Source organism: Arvicola amphibius, chromosome 17 (genome assembly GCF_903992535.2).
Source record: "Arvicola amphibius chromosome 17, mArvAmp1.2, whole genome shotgun sequence".
Taxonomy (NCBI): domain Eukaryota; kingdom Metazoa; phylum Chordata; class Mammalia; order Rodentia; family Cricetidae; genus Arvicola; species Arvicola amphibius.
The window spans coordinates 868248-889398 of NC_052063.2; the positions used below are offsets into that span (position 1 = coordinate 868248).

The 21151-nt window shown below is 43.9% G+C and overlaps 1 protein-coding gene across 2 annotated transcripts; it reads right to left on the reverse strand.

Moving 5' to 3' along the window:
* Positions 1-995: 995 nt before the first annotated feature.
* Positions 996-19175, reverse strand: Fbxo7 (F-box protein 7). 2 transcript variants are annotated; one of them, XM_038314824.2, is made up of 9 exons: positions 18981-19175; positions 16398-16692; positions 12051-12278; positions 10386-10527; positions 8038-8121; positions 5484-5579; positions 5073-5249; positions 2478-2515; positions 996-1595 (listed from the first exon to the last, which is right to left on the reverse strand). In XM_038314824.2, exons 1-9 carry the CDS (start codon positions 19100-19102, stop codon positions 1206-1208), a joined length of 1572 nt encoding a protein of 523 aa, XP_038170752.1. In that variant the 5' UTR covers positions 19103-19175; the 3' UTR covers positions 996-1205. The 2 variants fall into 2 exon arrangements, with proteins under 2 accessions (XP_038170752.1, XP_038170753.1); XM_038314825.2 differs by lacking the exon at positions 18981-19175 and adding an exon at positions 18777-18895 and having other exon boundaries at positions 16398-16540.
* Positions 19176-21151: the final 1976 nt, after the last annotated feature.

Sequence of the window (21151 nt, forward strand, 5' to 3'; positions counted from 1 at the left end):
AAAGACGTTTTGAAGTGGAATCTAGATCAATCAAAACTTCATGGTGACCCTTTCAACCACACCCAAATGAAGCCTATGGCATTCGGTGGGCATTAAGAAGACTGTCCTATAGAACACAGAAACCTAAGCAGCCCAGATCTCAACCACACCCAAATGAAGCCTATGGCATTCGGTGGGCATTAGGAAGACTGTCCTATAGAACACAGAAACCTAAGCAGCCCAGATCCTCTTCATTAAAGATCACGTAGCTTATAGAAATATCAGACTGAATTTTCTTCACTGTGATGCAAAGACTGGAAACACATGTGTAGCAAAGTCTCACTTGAACACACGACTAATATTCCTGCAGCATACATTCTAAGCCATTTCCTAATATGCAAAACAGGTTTTTAAAATCAGAAGACAGTGGCACTAGTCCTATTTCCTGCAGATGCTAACGGCATTTTATTCCTGTGCAGCAGTTCCGATTTAAATTTGTCACTACAGCATGTTCCTATAGTTATTTGTGAAAGTCATTTGTGTTTGGGCCTTTTCTTGTAGAATAAATAAATGTTGAATTTTGAGTATTTCAAGTCTTAAAAGGACAATATTCTTCTAGCAAACGGGGGTTATCCTTGAAAAACAAGTACCTAACAGTGCCTGAAGAACTCTCCTGTCAAGACCCAGGATCTCAGATACCAATCACAAAAGGGAAATCCTAGTTGGGAATAAGTCTGTACCAACCCAATGGCCTTCGGAGCTTTAGAGGTTTCTCACAGAATCCAGAAAAGCTGCTCAAAGGGAAATGGTAGTTCAAGCAAACTAGTCCAGCTTTTATTAGGATGTGTAAGCTCATCTTTCACCCGACTGGCACCTCTGCAAAACAAAGATACCACCTGTAATAAGTCACCTCCTCACACTTAGAAGCACCCCGATAATTTTCAAATATAAAAATTAGTAGTATGAATAAGGTTTGACTACTAAATGTATCTTTAACAAAAGTCAAGACCACCATATAATTTTTACTTTTATTAATCTAGCACAGAATATAATCAGTACCACAAGCTCCATCCCAGAGGTGATTCTAGAGCAGGGACCAGCAGTCAACTCTTCCCAAAGCCACCCGGCTGAGTAACCTTGTCCTTGGTGCCACAACCAGAAACTGACAGCCAAGGTCACCGTCCAAGGAAATAGCATCTGTGGTTTCAACAAAGCCTCCAAATCAGTCACATGAATGGTAGCTGGCTGTCAGCTGGTCGACCCCTGCTGGGTCTGAAGGGAAATCTGTTGTTGGGGCCACCTCTTCCTGGGAAGAGGGGGTCAGGTCCTGGAAGTGGGCCAAGAGGATCAAAACGTGGTCTGAGCGGCTGAAATGGGTTAGGTGTCTCCCCTGGCCTTGGAATGAGTGAGCCAGCTGGGTCCCCAACACTGGGCAGTATTGGTCTCGCGTCGTATTCACCACCAATGATGCCTGGAGGAAGCAGTGAGGTGGGAAAAGTGGCCCTGGGGTAGACAGGAATGGGACAGAATGGGACAGAATGGGACGACGATGGCAGGAACATCGCGAGCCGCATCCTCTGAGCCTCTTTTCTTTGTATGTGCCTCTTTCTGTACAGCTGTAGAAAAAAAGGGAGTGGTCAGCTACTACAGGCGACTTCATGTTTTTCATCCCTAGTGGATTTCAATTTAGAAGATGGATAAGTGGATCTGTTAAAGGGCAGGACACACGCTCAAGAACAGTTCTGTGTACTCTGCAAGCATCTGGGGACTTTCATTCAATATTTTCTTTAGTCCTTCATCCCAAATAGTTTTTATCAGGCCTATCAATGGTTTTTACAATTGAAATCTACAAATAAAACCTTGTCTCTTAACTGGGTGATGGTGGCGCACGCCTTTAATCCTAGAACTCGGGAGGCAGAGGCAGGCGGATCTATGTGAGTTGGAGGCCAGCCTGGTCTATAAGAGCTAACTCTAGGACAGGCTTCAAAGCTACAGAGAAACCCTGTCTTGAAAAACAAAAAGCAAAACAAAACAAAAAATGCCTTGTCTCTTATTGTTTTCACAGAGTACCATGCTATCTTCCTAAACACAACAATGACAGATTTTTTGTTTTGTTTTTCGAGACAGGCTTTTCTCTGTTCCTGGAACTCGCTTTGTAGACCAGGCTGGCCTCAAATTCACAAAGATCCACCGCCTGATTCCCATGTGCTGGGATTAAAGGCGTGTGCCTCCACTGCCCAGCCAGATTATTTTTGTGGAAAAAAAAAGTAAGCCTGTTTCCTATTTCAATGAAAAACTATTAAGACTTTTCTTTGTAGTTCCAAGAAAACAAGGACTAAGCCTAAAATTGAAAACATATTTCAGTAGCAATATTTAACAATAAATTTAAATTGATTTCATCACATCACATTAAAAGTGAAAAGTTTTTTAAAAAAAAAAAGTTCCCTATTGACTCATTTGAGTCATAAATGTTAGTCTTCATATTTAAAAATACCTACTTCTTTCCAATCTGTGTCTGGACCTCTGACAGTACCATCTGCAAAGTAAAACAAAAGAAAAAGAATTGAAACCACTTCATGCATCCAGTATTACAGTGAACCTGGACTTGCCCACCGAGTGAGGCAGAGCTGGAGGCGTCCAGACACGTGCACTGCACTCACTAGTGTGCGTCAGTCAGCTGCTCACCACTGCTTTGTGCACTACCTGATGAGTTCAGGCAGAGACAGCCACTCATTCGTCCATAAGTGTCTTCTGCTGCAGGCTGCAGACCCATGCAGCTGTGCCAGCTGCCCCTAAGCCATGTCTGGAGTACCGGACATGGTACTCCATTAGAGCCCCATTCATTACTGAAGTCTACCTGACCAGGCCTTCTTCTGTAGTGGGTATGTACTTCCTTCCCGCCAGTCTCCAAATGGCGTCACTATCAGGAGTGTGACAATAACACACAGAACTGTTTTAAATGTACTTAAAATATATGAAATGAGGGGGAAAAAAAATCAATCAACTTCAAGTCTAATGAGGAGTTCAGGAAAAACCTGCCCATGGCTTCTCTACAAGTTATTATCTAGCCTGGAAGTTTAGAAAAGCTCTCTAGCCCAGGAGTTTTCTACAAACGGCAGCCATGACCCCTTTGGGGGTTGAATGACCCTTTCACAGGGTTACCTAAGGCCACTGGAAAACACGGATATTTACATTATGATTCATAACAGTAGCCAATTACAGTTATGAAGTAGCAACGAAAATAACTTTATAGTTGGAGTCAACACAACACAGGCAACTGTGTTAAAGGGTCACAGTGTTAGGAAGGCTGAAAACTATTACTCTACTCCCATACAATTGCACACCAGTCAGGATTAAACGTGCAGGTGAGCGGGTGTCTGCTCCTCTCACGTGACTTTACACCGTGTTCAGCTTTCCTTGTCACCTGCTCCGTGTAGATCACTATGTCTTTTTTTTTTTTTTTTTTTTTATAAATGGCGATGGCACATGCCTTATTTATTTATTTATTTATTTATTTATTTATTTATTTATTATGTATACAGTGCTCTACCTTCATGCCAGAAGAGGGCACCAGATCTCATTACCGATGGTTGTGAGCCACCATGTGGTTGCTGGGAATTGAACTCAGGACCTCTGGAAGAGCAGCCAGTGCTCTTAACCTCTGAGCCATCTCTCCAGCCCGATCACTATGTCTTTTAACTACTTATTCGTCTAATTGTTTTTTTCTTTTTAAGATAAGGTTTTACTTGGTAACTCAGACCAACTTTGAATTACAGAAACCTTCTTGCCTTTAGCCTCCCACATGCTGGGATTACAGACATGCCCACCATTCCTGGATTATGCAATGCTGGGGATGGAACCCAGGGCCCAGTACATGCTAGGCAAGCACTCTACCTACTAAGTCACATCCCCGGCCCTATGCTTCCTATTAACTGTGATTTTCTTTGGTTACCACACTTGCTGCCTACTGTCACAAAGGAACACTTTAAGTTTTACTTGTAAGGGCTTTAAGCAAAGTAAAATGAAGACTTTAAGATCCAAAAAGAAAAGAAAGGATCTAGTTCACTCACTTCTTAAAGTTTAAGAATCTAAATGACTTTATGACATTCTATCAGGGGGAGTGGGGGGGGGGGGTCTACGCACCAGATTTCCATGGCTAAGGTAGTATATTAACAAGACATTCATTTTCATTAAAATGTTTTTGACAGAAACCACATAGCAAGTAAATATTTACTTGATGTAGCTCACTTCTGTTTTTCCACCTTGGTGGTGGTGTTCCTTGTGAACTGACCCATTAAGTCAACTTCATGACCACCCCTATATTCAAACAACAGCTTCAAACACACTAACAAGTCAGTGCTGGCAGAGGAGAAGCTCACAGTCAGGCTCTTTCTGGCCTTGACCTGGAAATCCTGGTGCACAAGATCTAAGGTCTCACCACTGTTGCAATGACCATTAGGTCACAAACGCAACAAAGCGCCAGAACGGCATTCCAAAGGCAAGCGGCTGTGAGCTGACCCTGTCCCCCAAAGGCGAGTGGCTGTGAGCTGACCCTGTCCCCCAAAAGTGAGCAGTTGTGAGCTGACCCTGTCCCCCAAAAGTGAGCAGCTGTGAGCTGACCCTGTCCCCCAAAGGCAAGCGGCTGTGAGCTGACCCTGTCCCCCAAAGGCGAGCGGCTGTGAGCTGACCCTGTCCCCCAAAGGCGAGCAGCTGTGAGCTGACACCGGTCCCCCAAAAGTGAGCAGCTCTGTTAGCTAACACTGATCCCATAAGGCAGTGTGTAGAAGTGCAGTTTATTCTAAGTCAGAGACTGAAAATGCTCTTTCAGATGGAATAAACCTGTCTTCTATTTTGTATCCTAACATAAATTTACTGGGGCTGCAGAAAATATGAAAAAGGAGCAGAGAGAGAGCCTGTGGCACAGAACAACATTAGGAAGCCAGAGCTGCTCCACTCAAAAGCCACTCCTTTAACAAGCTGTAGATAAACAGAACAGCAGGGGGAAACTCTACTTAAAAACGTTACCCAGTGATACCATGGCAACCACGGTGACAAAGAGCCTTTCTCCATCAACATATCATTATGTAAATCACCTCGAAAATCCCGCAGAAACAAACACCGCCACAGCAGGGGGTCGTTTGATGCAATCTGAAGGTCATGACAGACAGCAGACAAAGCCAGGACAGAATGAACATCCAAGAGTCGGAAGATGCGTAGTTTCAGCTCCAGCGGAAGGACGACCAGTCCAAATACATCTGGAAGGTTCAGTACTAGATGGGGAGCAGCAGCAACAGGAGTTACTGAGTACAGAACATCTAGGCTTCCCCACATCACATCAAAAGCTGTCACTGCCTCTCTCTGAGAAGGTGACAGGTCTTGATCACCAGCTTTCTCTGAAATTGTACTTTTTTTTGATTTTTATTGAGCTATACATTTTTCTCCAACCCCCTCCCTCCCTCCCACTCCCCTTCTACCCTCTCCCTCCTGTGACCCCCATCTCTCACCTTGTCGTGTGAAAGCCAGAAGAGGGTACACCAGCTGGTCTTTGAAGAGTCGAGAGAGCTTCTTAAGATCTTTGTACACTTTGGCTGCACTTTCCCCTGGAGTGTTTTTACAAAGTAGAAGTCAAAACACAAAAACCCGAAGTGGTGTCAAACAAGATCCAAGTATTAAACATTCAGGAGTAACTCCCCAAAGATGAAGGGAATCAGAATCCTTAGAAGACAAGGAACAGCACATGGCTGACCAGCCCATCTCAGGTGCAAACATTAATAGGTGACGTCACGCAGCTGACCAGCAAATCTCAGTAGAATTAACATAGTAAAAAACAATCTATAGATTCAATACAATACAAAATCCCAACACGATTATTTACAGACCTTGAAAGAACAATTCTCAACTTCATATGGAAAAACCAAAAACAAGCAAACAACAACAAAAAACCCAAGATAGCTAAAACGATCCTGAACCTTTAATCCCAACACTCAGGAGGCAGAGGCAGGTAGATCTCTCTGAGTACCAGGTCAGTACTAGCTCTGGCCTACAGAGCTAGTTCCAGGACAGCTAGAGCTGTGAGACAGAGAAAGACTGTCTCGAAAACAAACAAACAAAAAAACCAATCCTGAACAATAAAAGAAGTGGTAGAGGTCTCACTATTCCTTATTTCAAGTTATACTTCAGAGCTATAATAATAAAAACCTCATGGCACTGGCATAAAAACAGAAACACTCACCAAGAGAATCTAATTAAAGATCATAAGAAGCATACAAGTAGAATATACAGAAAGAAACATTAAAAACCCCAGGCAAAACATAAAGAGAAACAGATTAAAATAAGAGCTAACATGAGGCCAAGCATTCATAACAAATAATAAGTCTCTGTGTCATGATTTGGTAGCTGGTTGGTTGGAGGCTCAAAAGAAAAAGCCTGTGACCGGGTCTAAACTTAGGAGCTACAACAATGTAAAAATGACTTGCCAAGTGAACACACATGCCTACCTAACAAAAGTACTTCACCAAAGTCTATAAACTTTTCCAGAGAAACAAACTTTCTCCCTCCCTTTTGCTTCTTTGTTTCATATTTAACAGATCAAGAACAGGAATTTGAGCTAGACCCCTAGATAAGGTTAGATTTTAAAAAACTTAAAGGTCAGACAATCTACTCCAATCCTGATTTCCTCTACTACTTAGGTCTGGGCCACTGAAATGATTTAGCCCTCTCAGGAACTATTTCCTTATCTGTAATCTGAGCATAAAGCCTGTGCTGGGGTATGAAATACTCACAGCAAGGTCCTCCCTAGGGTGGGGATAAATGGGGTTGAGGAACGTTTAAGTTCTCTGATCATGATAGAACGCGCGTTTACACACTTGTGACTCTAGCGCACATTCTCAATTCATTCTCAGTAGCGACAAATCATCCCAATGGTAGCAAAAACTGGTTCTTGGAGAGTCCTAATTTGAACCCAAATGTAGAATTGGAAGGGCTACAGCATTTAAGGACGGAGTGTGTCTGTGGCACTAAAACGTCACAAGAAAGCGTGACTGTATGGGGGAGGACAAGGGGCGAGGAGCCCACAGAGGAGCGAGGGTAAGGAAGTGACAGGCTGACTACAGACTGGCCTGAAGCCACCATCTTGTGTGCATCCAGCCAGAGCTAAAGAACACGCTGTACTCCTCTTCCTCCCATCGGTCTCCCAGACCTGATCTCCCTCCAAATTCACAAGAACCAGTCTTCAGAGGAACAGCCTGGGTCGGCCGTGTCTAGGAGATGCTGCTGTAAATGCCATCTCCTCTCCTAGTGACACTCCCATTCGCCTATTGATATTTACTGTAGCTCACCCCAAGGACTACTGGGATGGTACATGCTCAGCACAAAACAGAAAGGAGGATTCTTTCCTCTCCACCCACCACTCCTGTTGACCACCTGGTCTCTCAGTGAAGGTTTAACCAGAAACAGTAAACAGAGAAATTGGACTTTTTTGCATCTATTAATAATTTTATGGAATATAGGCGAAGCCATACTTGGAACCCCAATTTTAGGAAAATTCTAATCTCATTAAAAAGTAGCATTTATATCAGTTTATAGTAAAAATATTCAAACAGGTTTTTTTCCATTAATATTCAATAACGAAGCCACACTGAATTACTTCCATGAAAAATAGATCTTCTCTGTATCAGTTACACAATAGTAGATCTCCAAGGGTTAACACAGTAACTAGAAGGGAACCTCTAACACTATAAATACAATTTTGTATTCAAAGACCGGAAGAATTATAATAAAGAAACAAATTCTTCAGATTGTAATAAACCTTCCGCTTTCTTTCCTTTGTATCTGTGGTGCAGAGTAGTGCCCAGGGCCTTGTATACGCTCGGCAACTGCTCTACCACTGAGCTACACCCCTAAGCCCTACCCATCTGAATTCTTAGAAGCAACATTGTTTTGGAATTTGCTCTAATCTCATTTAGAAATGGTCATCCTTTTCAACATAATCTTTTGGGCTCTGCGTTTTCAGTGTGCCTCCCAAAGCTTCCTTCCAAAGTTAAGTCGTGGTTACATCACCTGGTTCCACTCCACACACGTAGGATCTTGGCTGCAGCTGCACTGACTTTGCGTTTTTAATCCCACCACAGATTTTTACTGTAGCTGTAAATAAAAGAAAAGATGATAAAGCAATCTGTCCTTCCCTTTGTAGTGCAGGCCTTCCTTTCCTTGCCCCTGTAATAAAGATAGATTATCCCACACAGACTGTTCTGAGCACATTCTTCCTCTCTAACAAGGTCAGAGGTCTAAACCTGCCATGAAGAAATTAGCATTCCACACCACCTTCAGAGACTACAGTGAGCATCTTCCCACACAGTCTGCTCAGCACCATCAACAGTGGCTGACTAGTCATCGACAGGTCTGCAACAGGTCAACAGGAGGCAGGCCAGCACAGAAGGCCATTATTTCTAATGAAGTCACTAAAGCACCATTCATTTCTTCTTAACCCTTGGCAACGGTCAATCTTTGTTCATTAACAGGATCCTGCTAGTTTTCACAGCACCATCGCTGTCTAGACCCAAAGACCAATATTCTTGACATCACCAGAGGGTTCGAATTTCGTTTTATGTACAAAGGCGCACTTCATCTCAGCTTATGAAAGAGCTAGTGATGGCCTTGTGCACGTGTGCACCAAGTCGAGCCCTGGATGAAAGGTTCAGAGACACTGCCCCTTTTCAAAGACTTGAGCCTGGATGACCAGAGACCAGGAGAGCCTGCAAGTCACTGATCTGTAAAGAATTAAAGAGTACAACAGCAGAAATTAAGAAATCATCAAAATATTTGGTGACGAGAGGGGATGAGATGCATCTCATCAGTACCTCTCTACGAAAGTGAGGCAGACTCACCACCTCACATTTGCTGTTTATGTCTGGTAACCTCCCTCTTCCAATGGACCGCTCTGAGCACAGAAGGCACACTCTAGAAGCTAACAGTGAAGAGCTGACAGAGACGTCACTCGGCCTTCACGCCATCACACTTACACCCTGACAGATGTGCAGGATCACCAGCTGTTAAGGCTGAAATGCTGAGGTGCCGAAGCGAACTGGGTAATTAAAAGGAGATGGGAAAAACCTTACATGAGAAAACCAAAAAGAAAAAAACATCTAATTCTGAAATAAAAACTGCCATGTTAGCTTCCAAAACAAATTATAGTAGAAAGCTTTTTTCTAACACAGAACCTCAATAAACAAAATAGATAAGTTTGCTATGGGGCAAGGACTCTACCTTAAACCACCTCAGCGAAAGCAAGCAGCTGCAGGACACGGAATTCTGCTGACCTGGGGCAGCAGAGCAAGACAACCTGTTATACAAACATTACATTCTAAGTAGCCGAAAAGATAACTCAAAAGCTAAACAGTGTTTGCCCGATGGAGTGGTCCTCACACAATCCTTAAGGAACAGAAGTTGAAGGCCAATTTGGGCAACATAAGACCCAATTTCAAAAATATAAAAAATAAAACAAATCAAAATGTAATGTAAGAACCTGGTCACCCAAGTGGATCTCTGATATGTGAGACCTTCAGAACATTCCAGAGACCAGCGGTGGTTAGGAAGGGCCTGTGTGACATCTCAACTAAAATGAAATCCACCTCACTGAAGCTTCTTAATAGAAGAGGGGAAAGCAAAGAGGTTATTTATTCAGGGCACGTTCTGAGGAAGGGCAGCAAAGTTACGCATGTACTAAGGACTCAAATATCTCAGCAACATTTCTGTGTATTGACAGTCACAGAGATGCCAAACTGGATAAACAGGAACCTCAGTGTAATCTCATACACTCAGATCAAGAGTTAAATAAAAAGAACTCACAGATACGCACAAAAAGCCCTCCTTGTAGTTTATACACAGTAAAACTCATTTCATTATCATCACGGCTCTCACAGAATGAAGGATTCAAGACTGAGACATCAAAAGGAAGGGCTGGGACTGGGGAGGTGGCTCAGCATTAGGTACAGGCACTGACTGTTCTTCCAGAGGAGCCTGGTTCAATTCCCAGCACCCACACAGCAGCTAACAGCCATCTGTAAGTCCAGTTCCAGGGAATCTGATGCCGTCTTCTGGCTTCTGAAGGTACTGCCTGCATGTGGTGCAGACACATGCAGGTCAAACACACACACAAAATAAAAACACAACAAATAAATGTTTTAAAAGAAAGGGGGCTACCACAAGAGTAAAGGGTGATGTCCTAAACCAACATCAACCTCACATTGTTAATCCTTCCAGGCATGTCACCAGTGGTAGAGGAATTAAGTTGTGAATGACCCATAACTATTTCTTGGCAGTCAGTCACTAATGCGGTTATAAGACATCTAAAAGAAACTATTTACATAATTCATAAGCCAGCAACCACGACTGCAGGGCTGCATTACCATTTACAATGATGAGGTTTTCCAAAGGCACACAGGTGAGCACAGCAGCGCCCTCCTCACAGAGAGGGTGTGTGTACTGCAGCTTGTACACACCACTTGACTTCCACTTCTCAGGCATTGATGCTGCTTTGGCTTCAGTGCCCTGAGGAATGAAAAATGAAAGGAAAAATTATTTTTAAAAGGTGCTGTACTAAGAAACCTGGAAATCAGAAACACCCCTACCTTACCAAGCCTTAAAGCCCATGGACCACTGATGCAGCTCAGCAGGCACAGTGCTTGCACAGAAGCCTGGTACCCAGGTTTGAGCCGTGGAACCCACATAAAGGTGGAAGTGGAGAATCAGCTCCTCGGAACTACGCTCTCACACGCCACACATGCAGTATGGTATGTACAGGCCACACAGGTACACACCACAACATGCAGTATGATATGCACACGCCCCACAGGTACACACCACAACATGTAGTATGATATGCACACGCCCCACAGGCACATACCACACACATGCAGTATGGTATGCACACATCCCACATGCACACACCACACACATGCAGTATGATATGCACACGTCCCCCACATACACATATCATCACACACATTTTTAAAAAGATGCAGCCTCCTTAACAGAATGTGCACAACATTAATACTGCTACTAACGAAGAATAGTATGTTATAATATTTTTCTTTCAAAATTTTTGTTTTAATAGATAAAATATCATCACAGAAATAAGGATTAATTTTTCTGTTCTAAGGCTCATATTTCTGTCTAGCAAAGCCACGCCATTATTCACGATCCCGGGTTGAGTATCACTTCTTTCACACAGCCCACTTCGGAAAACACTGCTATTTACTAACACTCTGTTCACACGTCTGTCACTGCACACTGTTAGGCTTTTCATCAGTTTACACTGTTATTTAGTATGTCATATTTGTCTTGTCTTCCTTACCCATTTGAGAACTCTGAGGACAAGGACAGTACTTGGTGTGTTAGTTTCTGGCACGGGCATACAATGATCTTGAGTTGTCTTTATCTTTGTAGCCCATCACGTGGCCCCCAGGGAATGTGTACAGGCCAGCAGTACAGGGGCTACGCAGGAGTATGCAAGAGGCTCCGCTCCGTCCTAGTTTACCAGTGCAGAATCTTAGCACTAACTGTTCTCTGAGCGTCCCTGGGACTCTGGCTGTGCAGTGTCTCTCACATGATATACTATAATGGTCTATATTCTTGTCTATTCTCAAACTAAAGGTAACTTGAGAACAAAGACCTGAAACGGAGAAAAAAACCACTGACACTAGTAGATGCTTAACAAACACGTGCTGAATGAAAGAAGCAATCACGGCACAAAGCCATTAACATGAAACAGCCTCGTTAGGCAGCATGAGTCATACTCAGTCCACACCATCGCATTTTATCTGCATATTAGCATATGTAAACCTTTGTCTTTCTTTTTAAGCCAGTTACCATTACCTCTGCAATACTAAACGCTAACAAAGGAAATGAAGGCTGATAGGGAGAGGGCGTATTTACAGAGGACCTTTGACAACCTCCCTGTGTCTGGCATTTTACATTAAACAACCAACCACATTTAATAAAGGAAGGAGGACCTGCACAATACCGACTCAGGTGTCCAGGGAGACCTCACAAGGCACCTGGGTTGGGCTTACCTGAGGTATATAGCCCGACTCGAGCATGAGGAGATGCACCAGCACTATCAAGGCATCATTGATGCTGGAGCAGCCAGCTGACTGGTACAGAGTCTCCAGTGAATGTGGTACCTGGCCATCCTCCGTTTCACTGCACAGCATTGGTTCCAATGGATGGAAACCAGAATCCTCTTCCATACCCATGGCATCCTGAATTGACACAGCTTCAACAATTTGACTAGGCCCTTCCTAAAAAGGATGGCAATAATAAATTCATTAATTTTACGCAGGACATTCTATATCCTAAACTAAGCAAAGATTAGTGCTCAAAACCAAAGCACAACATGAGGTTCAGGAAAAAGCACCATCTTAAGAAAGCTCTCATAGACCCCATCCTGGATCCCTAACTCCCTCTGTGCTGACAGGCTAAAACCTGGAACTCATCTCTAAGGCTCCACACTTGTGAAACAGTACCTAAACGTGGTATCGTCACAGTTCCAACTACTATCATGCCTGAACACCTCTAAAGCTGTGCTTCCTATGCCACAAGGAACAGTACCCCCTGAAAGTGCCTGGCTCCCCCTCTTGTCTCATACACACCATACACTCCTGCCAGTTTCCCTGGAAATTAAGAATCCAATCACGTCTTATGCCCCAGTTTAAAACGTACCAGGACTTCCTCAAGACAGAGAACATTCCCACAGCTGCACCGTTAGACGGTGTCCCTGATGTGTCAGCGAGTGCAGTCTAGTGAGGAGGCACTGCATCCGTGTCTGCCTGACCGGACCTACATTCACAGGACCCGGCATTAACCTCAGAGGAGTTCCGAAACTTCTAACAACTGTGCAGTTAACCAAAACGCATTCTCCTTCTTCACTTAGCATCTCTGTTACACTTACTACAGATTCACAGAACAAGTTTTTCAGAAACAGACTGAGGAGTGCAGGCCTAGAACATTAAGTCCAAATGCCTAGGCATATAAGGCCCCCAGTACCTGTTCCCTGGCTCTCCATCTGTTCACTACCAACCCTTCCCTACCCACTGCAGCATTCCCACTTCAACAGACCCAAGGGATGCCATGGCCTTTATTACTGCACCTGCCACACTGTGCTGCTATTTTTCAATTCGCACATCTGCATCCCTCCATGACTGAAAGTTTGTGTAAAGTACAAAACTACCCAAAGCATCCATCTGGTACCTGACACATCCAGTAAAGTCTGTGGAACAACTGCGGAAAGATAACGTACTACAGTTTCATGTTTCTGTTGCCTTACAAGGGTCACATAAGCTGAGCAAGGGAGAGGACAATGCCTGTTTATAGATACTACAGTTGAAACTCAGAACAAACAGTAACTCGCTGAGATCACCAGTTGATAGAAGTCTGAAATGAACCCACGTCCTCAGATTCACCATCAAGGGCTTTTAGACGTGAAGCAGGCTTTAGTAAAGCTACGTTGCTACACTGATTTCATTCAGAAAGCTTATTTCCTAGTTTGTGCTCAACTCTTAATACAAAGCAAGTCTCTTCTTTTTAGGGCTGTACTTCCAGAAAAAGGAGTGGCAGGGGAATTCAAAGCTATACAGCATAAACCAAGGTTGAAGGACTGCAATCAAGCCAGAGCTGACACTTACTCTTTCAAAATCAGGAGAGCTGAAGCCTAATGGCTGCAAAAACATCAAATGCAAACTGTAGCCAGGCATGGTGGCACACACCTACAACTCCTGCACTTGGGAGGCCGAAGCAGGATAACTCAGAGTTCAAGGTCAGCCTGAGCTATATGACAAGATCCTGTCTCAAAAAAAGTTTTTAATTAAATTAAATTTTAAAGGCTATGATAACTCACACTATATAAAACAGAACAGAATAGAAATCACCATATTAAAATGAATCTATCATCTCTGAATAGAAATCACTATATTAGAAAGAATCTATCAAACTAAATTATGAAAACAATCTTTTGACTTCCCCCCCACCCCATTCCTACTTCAGCCAATAGCATGGAACAAAACAAAACAGATGTGGAGATCTTTAAGAAGCATTACCCTAAGTGGCTAACTCCACACCCACTGGGGGCTTATCTAACCTTACTCCTAAGTCCAAGAAGCACTGGCGTCCGCTGAGCTGTTCTGATATGAGTGTTTGTCATCTTCCATGTGTGAGAAGAGAACACCTGAGCAGTTCTCCAAACAGTCTTGCCACAGGCCACTTACAAAGCAAACAGCCGGCTAAACTGCAGTAGAACTTCTCCCGGGTCTGTACAGGTTAATCCTGTGCTGTCACTAAAGGTAATTCCCAAGTGCAAAGAAGGAAAACTAACTGACAGTTAGTCCCAAGCACAATCCCTCTCCTCTGGTTTCGAGTCTTGTCCTTCATCTATTTTTCTTTTCCACAGCTCCCTTCTATACTGAACTAGCACATTATGTAGAGTCAAGGACTCCAAGCTCAGAGTCCCTGCTAAGGTCTCATAGCCGCCCCATAAAAACCTTACAGACAAACAGTATGCTCTTAGAACTGGAATCACTACCTTGAGGCACAGTAACATCTCAAAATTTTCCAAAGAAAAATTAACAAAGTATTGCATACACTGTAAAACTCTATCTTAATGGAGGATTTTTAGAGCACATCAAGTTAAGGGAACAGGCTCTTCTCTCTAGGTTTTATCTCTAAAAGAGTCTGTTTTTTTTAAAAAGTATGCAGTCAGATATCTTTATTAATTCCACACACTGCCCTGTGAAGCAGAAACAAAAAAGAGACACAAGAATGATTTGAAAGACAAATTAAAATTCTTGTATCAGGAAATTATTTTCATAATTTATCAATCTATTAAATATTTTAACGACCATCTATTCAGAATATCTGCTTATTCTTAATATGATTCAGTGTTTAAGGCTTGCAAAAGAAATATATACATAAAAAGAATATATACATAAAAACAGTTAAGAATGGTATATGGGTTAGTATTAAAGAAGTGTTTTGTTCAAGGCCTACAAGTAAGTTCCAAGACTGTCAGGGCTGTTATACAGAAAAATCCTGTCGGGCTGGAGAGATGGCTCAGTGGTTAAGAGCACCGCCTGCTCTTCCAAAGGTCCTGAGTTCAATTTCCAGCAACCACATGGTGGCTCACAACCATCTGTAATGGGGTCTGGTGCCCTCTTCTGGCCTGCAGGCAGAGCACTGAGAATACTGTATACATAATAAATAAATAAAATCTTAAAAAAAAAGAAAAAAAAGAAAAATCCTGTCTCAAAAAAACATTAAAAATTTTAATTTAAAAAAGAATTACTTTATACAAAGTATTAAAAGGGAAAAAATGAGGAACTTACAAAGGTAAACAGATCATTGATAAATGTTTTAAAAATCACTGAAATATTGGAATACAAAAGTACAAACAGGAAAAGGAGGAGCAGCAAGGGCACCAGGCCACATCGCTGGTCACAAGGTCAGCAGGTTGTACACTTGATGCGAGCAAGCAAATGGAAGAATGGGAATTATCAGGACTCGGTACTAGCGAGAGACAATCACTGACAGGAAAGACAGAAACTAGCCGTGGATGGGCAGGGTAGGACAACTTTCGGAAAGCCTGGGTACAGGACGATAAGGGGCTTTCTCGTCTGTGAAATAGCATGACTGGACTAGAGATATTTTCATCTCAGACACAGAGCCACTGAAGAGCAAGAGAATGACATAATGAAGAAGTAAGAAGCAGAAGACCTTAAAAAGGAGAACACAGACTGGCAGCCTGTGTTATAAGAAGCCAAAAGTCAGCCTGTGGTAGTGCACGCCTTTAATCCCAACACTTGGGAAACAGAGGCAGATGGCTCTCTGTGAGTTCATGGCCAGCCTGGTCTATAAATTGAGTTCTAGGACAGCCAGGCTGTTATGCAGAGGAACCTTGTCTCGAAAAACCACAACAAACAAACAAAAAAAAAGTCAAAAGGCACAGGATATCAGGGGTCCCACTGAGGGACAGAGCAGGGCATTTCTATGTGGAGGACAGGCCTAACAGTGCATCTATTTCCAAAGCGGTATTAGACAGCGTCTGTGATAACCATTTAAAAGTTCAGCCATCGTTTGGAAATACCTGGGCTGTTTATAGGTACATTAGTGAGCGCCCAAACATGGTAAGTTAGGGATCATAAACACACAAACATCAGACACCACATGATACACGATCTAAAGGAACATCTGAGCAAAACTACAAAACCATGCGTGTTAGAATGTCAGCATAGTATCAGTCTAGACATTTAGCAGTTAAAAAGAAAATGTTCGGAAAGGACACAGCCTATAATCGACTGTGTAGGATTCCTCTGGAGTGTCAATGTGTCTGATCAATTACTCTGTCTCATGTCCTCATCTTTAATACCCACCGCACTGTCATCACTCCGGGCATCAAACTGGGTGGCCTGTGCTTGGGAAGAGCGGCTCCACCGTTCATCGGGGACACTAGCCTGACATGAGCTGGCAGCCTGAGAAGGTTGGTCAGTATTCTGGAGTGAGGAAGGTTCTAAATCTGTAGATGAAGGTAAGTTAGGTGCCGGCAAGTCATCTTCAAGAACCAAACATATCAAGTCCCCAGAAACAATCCCATATGAAGCCAAGGTTTCTTCATCTCCAGTGAGGGCATCCTTGTTGTTCAATGTAATTGCAAATCGGGTATCAGAACTGCCAAAAAAGATGGATGAGCACAGTAAGAGCTACCTACTCCGCTATTCCAAACAATACATTTGGAATACACTGAACTACATGCTATGTACCCAAAAGCACTAAGTAGTAGTAGTAGTAGTAGTGGTAATGGTAATAATAATAATAACAATAACAATAATAAGCAGGGGACTAAATTCCTTGTTCTTCTCATCCATTGCCCAGGTCATAGGTTTCTAATGATTAAAACAGTAAGTTTAGCCAGGGGTATGTAGTACTTATCATTACCCTACATTTTCATCAATTCTAAAGCATGCAATTTTCAGTATTTCAACAGCTTTGAAGTTGAAGTGCTTCCTAAACCTAACACATCAATTTGATCCGCAGCTTTACTTCCAGCTTCACATGAGCTGGGGATTCAAACTCAGGGTGTTAGGCTTGTGCAGCTGTGCGTTAGCAACTCCCCAGCCCGATTCTTTTTTCTTATACACACCTATTTCTTCCTCCCAATTCAAGAGACACTACTGGAGTCAAAACTATTCCCCCTCCTCTGACAATAAGCCGCTCCGCTGCTGCCTGCAAATGCTCTGATAAACAGAAAGTTGAAAATCTGCCAGCTGCCCATGAAAGCACCATTTTGGAAGAGAAAGGGAAAAACTTCCCAAACAAACAATTCATTTTGTAGGAAACATAAGAACAGTCTGCTTCACAGAAATGCCAGTTTTTCCTCCTGCTTTTCAAAGCGCTTCTAAGGTCTTATTTTCTGAAGTTATGGGGCTGACTGGGTGCATTTCACCAAAAAAGTACGACTGCAGAAATCCAAATTTACAAAGTCTATTTTATATCAATCTTTGGTCTGCTTAATTAGAAAATGCTCTATAGGAATACACCTGTGTCATATGGACACAAATGAAAGCTTCCCTTTTGTTCCCCAAGTAAACAAAATTTCAAAGGAATGAATTTACTTTCACAGTCTGCTGAGGCCTAAATTCCATCCAATTAATCAACCTGAACTTTGAAAACAAGCCTGAAAGAGAAACTAGCTGGGGCTCTTGGGTTTCACATCTTTTCACGATGACCCTGCTTAACTGAAGAGTAATACAATTTATAAATACCTTAAACATAGGAGTCTCAACATGTGTGGAGGGGTAACTGTTAGCAACACATAAAACACTCAGTTTTACACCGAGATGTAGTGTAAGTCATCATTATGTGGAAATACGACAATAGGTTGTTTAATTCTTTTAATGTGAAAGATGGCTTTTTAATGTTTGGGCTAACATTATTTTTATTTGATTTTATTTGATGGGGTCTCACTATGTAACCCTGGCTGGTCTGGAACGTGCTATGTAGACCAGGCTGGTGTTGAACTCGAAGAGATCCCCTTGCCTATGCCTTCTGAGTGCTAGGAATAGGCAGATCTCAGGCTCACTTCTAATCTAACAATACCTTAATCTGGGGTGGGGGGAGAGGTGAGAGGACAAGAAATCCGTCTAGGACCTCATTTTGCTCAAGTCCCTACAAATAAAGTTAAAGGCTATTAAAAATGTCAATTAACGGAAAGGGCACAGAGTTTATCTTTTTAAAATATTTTATTCGGGTTGAAATTTCTAACTCACCACTTGAAGTGACTCGTTCATATACTTGTCTATGACCTGAAAATAGCTTCAGAAACACAGAAGCTTCATAGGCAATACCAAAAATCAGAAACAGAACTTAATCCTTTTTCAACTTGCCACCAAACTGAAAGCTTTCTGGGGTCATGCCTCTATTTTAGAAGCACTCGTACTTCCTAAAATGTTGCATTGAGAAACTTACAGCCGTCTGGCACAGGCAAGCTCAGCAATGGCTTTTAGTTACTGTTGCCCTAAGCAGTGGCACTAAGGACAGCGGCCTAGGGTGCAAGTTCACCACTTCAGGCGCGATGCTTTTCCAATTTAACCCACTGAACTCAAGCTCCGTCGGTTCGCATCGGGAGGGTGTAACGCAAGCTCCCCACTCCCGACCGCAGCGAGCGCTTCCCGCCTTCCGGGTGACCGGGGGGTTTGGGGGGGGGGGAGAAGCGGGGGGGGGGGGCGGATCGCAAACCCGGAAGTGACACTCACCGGGGAGGACAGCGGCAGCCCGGAGAGGCTGGGCCATGGTCTCCCTGAGCTGGAACCCGGCGAGCACCCAGCCAGCAGCCGAGCGCCACAGTCACAGGTGACCCGGCAGGCGACCTCACGTGACCGCCGGGCGCGCCGCCCCCCCCCCCCCCCCCCCCCGCCCCTCCTCTGTCCCCGAGGCCCGCGATCGGGGACCCCGCTCACCTGAACCCCCACGTGGGCAGCAGACTCTGGCGGAGGTGCGCGCGCAGATGGCCGAGCGTCGGCTCCGGCTCCGGCACCTCCAGCGGCTGGGTCCGCTTCTGAAGCCGCACGCGCAGCTTCATGGCGACAGGACCGCCAGCCTCGGGCGGCGGCGGCGGCGGCGGCTACCGGAGCGGAGGAGAAACCGAAAGCGCTCGCCTCTCTCTCTCTCGCTCTCGACTACGCCCCCTGCTGCCCAGTAACGCGAGCGGAGCGCCGAGCGCCTTCGCTTCCTTCCCATCGGTGGCTCGGCGCACGACGGCGCCCCCTGGGGGCGAGATGCCCACAGCGCAGGCGCTGAGCCGCTTGGGCGCGTAACCTGTGCGCTTCCCTGCTTGCAGATCTCTGCAAGGACCGCTGCCCACTGTGCGAGGACCCGACTGCCGGTTCTAACCTGGTGGCGCTGTGATTTTGCAGGCCCCGAAATGAACTGCTCTATCCCAGTCTTTAGAGCGCTCAAACCTGACAGAGGTTTCCTGTGCTGGCATCCCTTAAGGGCCATTTGGGTCTGGAGTCCCTGGGCGACCTTAGTGGCCTTCAGGTGAGATAAGAATAGGATAATGGGCTGTGAGGTGTTATTAGCAGCTGCCTTTGCTTCTGTAAAACTTGCTTATCGCTGTGGTCTTTTTATTACTATATAGTGGGAAAGTAAGGCAAACTAGGGGAAGGAAAACAATTTTCCCTCCCAGCTGTAAGTTCCATGAATGATTGTAATGCACACCTTTCTGACGTCAGTTTTAAAATCCCACCTTTACCCCCTTTCCACACAGGCTGTTTTAGCTCTATGGCTGCCGTCCTACTAGCCCCAAGAACACATTCATTTAATATAAATTTGAACTGAGCCTACGTCTTCGGTTTCTCCCAGTGCATTCGAACGCCACGACAGTATAGCTCTTCACTTCCCAGGGCAAATCTTGGTAAACCAGCCTGCCTCCATCTTAGGTTTGAAAGCCATCTTATAGTAAAGGCAAACTAGGCTCGTTCTTGTTTATGGTTAAATCTCTGTTTCTCGAGGATTAGGCTATGTCCCTACCTGTAACCGTAACTATAACTGGTTCTGTGCTGCCTGTTCCAGGACTCGCAATCATGTCTTTGTTTCAGAGCGTTATTATGACCACTTGCAACCATTTTGTTGTTGTTGTTGTTGTTGTTGTTGAAGGTTGTTATGGCCAACATATTATGCCTGTGTTCTGTTCCTATAACCCCACCTGCTTGCCTGCCAGACCCCCATTTGGAAACCCCCTACTCCCTAACAACCTTTGTCCAACGTTGGTCTCTTGGACCTTACCCTTAGGGAGAGAGACCCATGTACAGGAACCAAAAAAAAGCTTGCTTTAATTAATTTGGCCATCATGAGTTGGACTAGTGGTCTTTCTCCTTTAATCTGTGGGATTAACATTTTTTCTGTGGAATTAACAATCCCTGCCCCATTTCGTCCTTGGCACTGCTCTTAGATACTTGAAGTTGAAGCCACCTTCTTTACTTCCCTCAAGCTTCAGCAAAATTTAAAGCAGCTTGTAGTTGCTGGCATTGTTGCACAGTGTCTTAGTAACCTCTTGATGCATAACAATCGCCCCCCCCCCCAAAGCTTACTAGCCTACATCAATAAAACATTTGTTTCTCCATAGGTTCTGTAGGTTGGGAACTTGGGGGTAGTGTGGATAGGTGGTTCTGTCTTAGGCTCTCCTGCCAGGTCTGCCTGAAGATTCAACTACAAGCATTATTCAATCTATTGCCTTGGTTTTTCGGAGATCTGCTTGCATGCCCACATAACGTAGCTAGATTCCCTCAGAGTAAGTGACCCAAGAATAACCAAGACAGAAGCTATAAATAAGTCTTTTATGACCCAGCCTCAAAACTTTTTTCTATCATTTTTTTGGCTACAAGCCAACATTTCAGTATAAGAATATCAAACCAGCCGGGCGGTGGTGGTGCACGCCTTTAATCCCAGCACTCGGGAGGCAGAGGCAGGCGGATCTCTGTGAGTTCGAGGCCAGCCTGGTCTACAAGAGCTAGTTCCAGACCAGGCTCTAAAAAAGCTGCAGAGAAACCCTGTCTCAAAAAACAAAAACAAAAACAAAACAAAACAAAAAAAAGAATATCAAACTAAAAGCATGAATATTGATAGATCA